At 36.0% G+C, this 6785-nt stretch overlaps 1 protein-coding gene across 1 annotated transcript in view; it reads left to right on the top strand.

Moving 5' to 3' along the window:
• LOC106464358 (myosin regulatory light polypeptide 9-like) overlaps positions 1–6785 on the top strand; it is a 26406-nt gene that overhangs the window by 13784 nt on the left and 5837 nt on the right. Inside the window, exon 4 of the mRNA XM_013924494.2 lies at positions 6161–6262. Coding sequence (XP_013779948.1) covers positions 6161–6262 — 102 coding nt within the window. The remainder of the gene's footprint in view (positions 1–6160; positions 6263–6785) is intronic.

Below are 6785 nucleotides of genomic sequence, written 5' to 3'. Positions count from 1 at the left end.
CACAAATTAGTTAGCATAAATCAGTTAAATGACGAAAAATCAGGTCTCTATTTACTTGTGACCACTCAGTGTATATAGTTCATTCTGTGCTTATCTGTGGTTCGTAGAATCCCTACACATTGAAACTTTATATATTTTTACTGAATATTTTCCCCTAGTAATTCAGAATTTCTGACGATTATAAGCTCATAAGGCTTTGAAAAATCAAATGAATACTTATGTGATGAAACAGATACTTGAAACCAATAATTAATAATCCCAATTAATATCATATCATGTTATATAGCCATTTTCTTTGTGTGTGTATGTGTTTATAAATTATGCCTAAAATTCATTAAAACTGTGGGTGACTCCAATTGTGTACAGTATGTTTCTTTTTGTTTTTAATTTCGCGCAAAGCTATACGAGGGCTATCTGCGCTAGCCGTCCCTAATTTAGCAGTGAAAGACTAGGGGAAGGCAGCTAGTCATCATCGCCCACCGCCAACTCTTGGGCTACTCTTTTTACCAACGAATAGTGGGACTGACCGTCACATTATAACGCCTCCACGGCTGAAAGGGCGAGTATATTTGGTGGGACGAGGATTTGAACTCGCGACCCTCAGATTGCGAGTCGAGCGCCCTAACCACCTGGCCATGCTGGGCCTGTACAATATGTAACCATAAAAGCAAAAAAATAATTAAATAAATCTGCAAATCTCTATATACCATAACAAAGGAGAGATAGAATCACTGAAAGATTTTTACAAAGATGAATTCATAAGACATAACAACACACAAACATGAAAGTCGCAAAACAAATTTACCGTCTATAAATTGGTAGTAAAGGCAACATGATCGTCGTATATCTAAACCTCGATAGTTGGCTCCACGTATATAGAAAAACTGCACTGAGCTACATGACTGCCGTGTTACTAAAAATTGGTTGTTGGCTGCTTGACCTCTATGTACATGGTAAATCAACAGTAAAGGATACATGGCCACTGTGTATATAGCAAGTCAGTGGTAAATGCTACATGATCACTGCGTACATAGCTAATCAGCAGTAAAAGCTATATGGCTGCTGTGTATCTAAAAATTGGTTGTTGGTGGCTTGACCTCTATGTACATGGTAAATCAACAGTAAAGGATACATGGCCACTGTGTATATAGCAAGTCAGTAGTAAAGGCTACATGATCACTGCGTACATAGCTAATCAGCAGTAAAAGCTACATGGCTGCCGTGTTACTAAAAAATTGGTTGTTGGCTGCTTGACCTCTATGTACATGGTAAATCAACAGTAAAGGATACATGGCCACTGTGTATATAGCAAGTCAGTGGTAAAAGCTACATGATCACCGCGTACATAGCTAATCAGCAGTAAAAGCTATATGGCTGCTGTGTATCTAAAAATTGGTAATTGGTTGCATGATCTCCATATATGTAGAAAATCAGTAGTTGACTAAACGGCCGTCGTATATGTAGGAAGTTGGAAGTAAAGGCTACACAGCCGCCATGTATATACAAAATCGGTAGTTAGTTATATAGCCACTATGTATATAGAACTTCAGGAATACAGGCTACACAGCAACTGTGTATATAATTGGGGATTAGCTACACAGCAACCGGGAATAGATAAAATTGGTAGTGAAAGCTACACAGCAGCCAGGAATAGATAAAATTGGTAGTAAAAGCTACACAGCAGCCAGGAATAGATAAAATTGGTAGTAAAAGCTACACAGCAGCCAGGAATAGATAAAATTGGTAGTGAAAGCTACACAGCAGCCAAGAATATAGAAATTCTGTCCATCATCTAGCTGACAAGCTCGCAAGCAAAGTCCCTTTATCAAGTCCAGTACAACTCTACTTGGTAGGATAGTGACCTTCCCTACACTAGAAAAGTGAAAGTGGCAACCATGGAAGGTCTCCACCAACATTCAAAGGGAATGAGTCAGCTGGAAAATAAAGCACCATATGGTGCTGCTGAGAAAGCAGAAGATGGAAAATCAATAGAACATTATAATATGATCAGAAGCTACTCATAACTTCAGTATAGGAACTCTTTTTACCTCCTATGAGACAGCTCTGCAAGTGATGGGTTAGCACCTGTTAGTGCTGCCCCTGGGATTGTCCCATAGTACTCAATTCGGAAAATTTGTAGTAAAGTCTACATAGGCTTTATGTATAGAGGAATTTGAATTATTAGTAAACTTAATATAAGTTTGGCACATAAAAATTGTACTAATGTGGCATCTACAGTGAAAGATAATAAGTCTAGTATAGATATAACATATGCAAGTTATTCAATTATACTTTTTATGGCAATAATCAGGGAATGGCAAACTTGGTTTATGCCATGAATGTCAAACTTATACAATTTCAGATAAGTGGTACCAACAATGCACAACAGTAAGTTTATTTTTATGTATCAGATGTGACATTTATACCTGCTTAGTGATTTATTACCAAGGATACACAAATACAACACTAATTTAAGCTTAAAATTTCAAAACTATGTCATTATATTTGAGATCAACCTGCTTAAAATAATGCAGAATGAAAAAGTTGAAAACGTAAAATTCAAGAAGCACTTTTTAAGGTCTATAGAGGTGAAATGGGAAGCATTTATGCATCACAAACAATGGTGAGTAGTTGAGTATTATGTGTCGATCCCAGGCACTAATCTTTCATAAGGAGGCTGGTTAGTTTGCAGGACATAGAAGAGTACCTTTACTGACATTAGGAGTAGCTTCTGGTTGGATAATGTTATAGTGATCTTCCATATTTTGCTTTTCCTACCTACACCATACAATACTTTGTTTTCCAACAATCTTACTCCTTCTGAATGTTGATGAGCATCTTCCATGGTTGCTGGTTTAACCTTAACAGTGCAGAGGGTGTTTATATTTTGCTAATAGAGTTGTGTAGGATTTGATAAAGGGGTTTCTCTTGCAGGCTTGTCAGCTTTCTTGTAAGCTTTACCCCTGCATAGCCTGGCACATATATTCAAGTGATGGTCTTACCATGCAGTTGCTTTGCTTTCTTCCATCCATCTTGCAAACACCCAATTAATTTTAAGCAAAACTGCCTGTGAGTCAATTGCAAATATTATGTTGGTGGCACTGTCTATTTGTGGTTTATTACTTTCTGCAATTCAGATAAGAGCTTGCATTATGACTTGCAGTTCCATTCTGTGCTGTTTAAGGGAAGTTTGATTGTTTCTCCAGCCTTATGCAAAATGTTGCTCAATGAGAAATTGATTTTTCAGCCAGCTTTCTTACTATACGTAGTATAGGAACCATCTGTGGTTACGATGAGAGGCCTTTAAACAGGTGCTGGTGTACTTCTTCTGCTTCACCCTTTGCCCCATTTCTATATTTTCTGTCCGGGTTTATTTCTACAGATTCCAGCATTGTCAAAGGTTTATTATGCATTAAGCATGTGAGATCTGGTTGTCAGGTATTATATAAGTGGTGGCTGTATATCATCTGCCCACCCACTCTTAAACAGATTTTTTTATTTTTTCAATCATACCTAGCTGCATCACACTCATACTGGTCATTGATATCCATAATCCAGGATGGAGCAGATAAGGCTTTGGTAGAGAACTTCAACTCTTATTTCCTGCTGCAAGTTTCAGAGTATTGATTTCTTTAGTTGCTCTGGTTATCACAATGTTAATGTGACTGGGGAAGTTTAATTGTCTGTCAAAGTTTAGCCTCAGATACTTCACTGTTTCTTCCAGAGGGATAGCAGTACCCCCAAAGGATGTATATAGTTTGTTCTCATCATTATGTTTGTCGTTGATTGTGCAGTACATGGTAGTATTTATCATTGTGCCATTTGCTCACCTTGCAAATGGAAGGTTACATTTTGCTTTCTACTTCAGCTTTACTATAACCTTTACTTTATGCCAGAATGTTATCAGCAGAGGTTAGCCATGTCATCTGGTTTTACTGTAATGGTAGGCCAGATTCATGTAGTAAATGTTGATAAGGGCTGACAAGAGTGATGATTTTTTTCCACTAAAGCAGACTAATAATCGTAGTGATACAGCCTAATTGCCAGCTCCCATTCTTCATTATGCATCTTCTGGTATTTAGTGCAGCTACAATCCATCTTACATGTGTTATACCGATGCCAGTTATGAGCATTTTGTCTGCTAGAATGAGGGTCAGATTTCTTTGTAAGCATTTTCCAGAGCTAAAGTTACTGCCAAGGTCTTCTAACTGGCTTTCAAGCCTTCCCATGTATCACTTGTAAAATCACCAGCATTGATCCAGGTTTCTTTTCCACTAAGATAACCACAACTGTGAGGGTAATAGTGGTTCAATCTGAGGCAAGTTTTCTAGCTACAGCCTTCTCTGGGATCTTGCCAATGACATTTTGAAGGACAATGATTCAATGGCCTTTAAGATGAGAGTGGTCCTTCATTAATTTGAATAAGAATTTCATAAAGGCATAAGCCCACATTTCAGGAATGCTACTTTTGCTCAGCTATGGTGATACTATAATACTAACTTCAACAGATTAGCTTCTGTAAACTTCTTATAGATTGATATTCTTACACCATGTGGACCTGGAATTCCATTTCTAGATAAATGTATGACTCTGAGTATGTATTTTGTTCAAACTTGAAATGGCTTCTATATTCACTTGTAGTTGTAGCTCAAATAGAGAATGCTTTGCCTTGAGCCTTTCCTGTATGTCACCATGGTCACATTGGTTAGTATATCTACACATGCAGGCCTTGTCATGTTCTTCACCTGTATAGAAAGGGGTACCATCACTATGACTGATATTACCATGTTTTTGGTTTCTGTGTCAAATTTTCATTGAAGTGCCTGTGAGATTGGAATTGCTGAATAATTCATTCCATTTCCTGTTTTGTATGCTTGTTAAGCATATCCTATATTAAAATCATGCTTATTAGCTAATATAGCACCAACAATAACAAATAGCAAACTTTGTACAGATATGAAGTTTAAAGTTCTTCCACTGTAGTTATGCTATACATACATGAAATATACAATTATTGTTTTTCAGATTTTACAATAGACAATAAAACAACTTACATAACTCCAGCTTACTTTTAACAACATAACCCCATTAAAGATATGCTGTAACAACAGCAAAAAAATGAACTTAATTTAGATCAGACAAAAGTGTGCCCTTATATTTTGTTTGATATAGCAATAAATAATAGTAAATGTGATATATTTCTGACATATATAAATTATTTAGGTATTCTGTATTTTTGACGAACTTGAACATCATCTTGTGTGACAGCCACTAACTGATCGGGTCAGAGACGCTACACTTCAGGCATACCTGGTCATAATTTAGAACTACACTCATTGCTTACAGAGTTACTCTTAACCAAGTAGTAACGTTTGACTGTCACTTTTATAATGTGCCAACAGCTGAAAGTGCACAGCATGTAAAGTAGTACACTGAGGGCTCAAACCTTGGACTTTCTGACAAGTAGCCATTCTTGCCACTTACTAGATCATGCCAGGTTTTCTACAAATAATACATCTATAATCATATAGTAACCCTATGGAAAATTGTTTTATTAAAGAATGTGTAATGCTTAACTTATGCATATATACAATTTGGTGCATGCAATAAAGACAATGTAAAATTAGAAACATTTTCAAAAGTAGATACCATATAGCCTAGAAACGCTTCTGACTCTTCTTCTGTGAATTATTTTCTTGTTTTGTTATTATAAAAATTTGTTCTATAATTCCAGTCACATTTTCTTAGTTTTCAACATACGCTTATCAAACATCATATTAAGTTCACACTTTATACAAGGATAAATGTTTCTACTTTGTGATACTAAGCACATTTAATCCTAGTATTCTTAAAGAGACCACTTATTGTATATCAGACTACAACTAAAACAATTCAAAGTTATTGGGGGATAACAATATTCTTAGAAACTTGTGTACATATATAAATATGTATTTGGTTATTTCCATAAATATTAGTATTTTGGATTAACAAAGTTTTGGTCATAAATTACAATGAGAAGTTATTTGCTTAGACTAACTTATATCTTTAAAAACCCTTTTATGGTGTCTGTAAGCAAACATAGGAATATTGAATTGGCTGAAATACTGTTTTATCAAGATAGGCCCAGTGCTAAAAAACGAATTATTTCTTCTTTTTATAGGTAGGATAGTTAAAGATGAGGATCTAGAAGGGATGATTAAAGAAGCTCCAGGACCCATTAACTTCACCATGTTTTTAACAATATTTGGTGAAAGAGTAACAGGTATGTGTATAAAGGAGTTTTTATATTTATATTGTTGCGTCAACGAGGTCACGTGACTAGTATCACGCCACTCCTTCTCGAACCTTCGTGAATTATCGAGAGACTACTAGATTGGGGGTAGTCTGGTATATATAAGATGTTCACAACGTAACAGTGTAATGAGTAATTGAACTGCAGTCAGAGAGTATTGTTGAACTGAGCAAGTGAGACGTTCGTTGTTATAGCGCGACTGTTGAAATTAAGTGTATCGCAAAGTTATATTCAGAAAGAATAAACCAGTTTTATTTAAGAAAGGACTTGTGTCGCTAAAGTTTCGTCGGAATGAAGTTACGGAAAATTAACTAACGAACGGAGACGTAACAAATTGATGTCAGAGAGTGGGACAGAAAATAAAAAAAAAGAAGAAGAAGATGGAAACGAGAGGCGGAAAATCAAACTACAGCTTAGCAGATTTGATGGCAGCTATACAAGAACAGCAAAAGAAACAAGAAGAACGAGAAGAGAAATTACAGCAGTTGTTGGA

This window comes from Limulus polyphemus, unplaced genomic scaffold, assembly GCF_000517525.1.
Source record: "Limulus polyphemus unplaced genomic scaffold, Limulus_polyphemus-2.1.2 Scaffold1626, whole genome shotgun sequence".
In the NCBI taxonomy this organism is placed as follows: domain Eukaryota; kingdom Metazoa; phylum Arthropoda; class Merostomata; order Xiphosura; family Limulidae; genus Limulus; species Limulus polyphemus.
The sequence above is the reverse complement of the archived record's forward strand: the minus strand, read 5'-3'. Positions and strand labels throughout refer to the sequence as shown.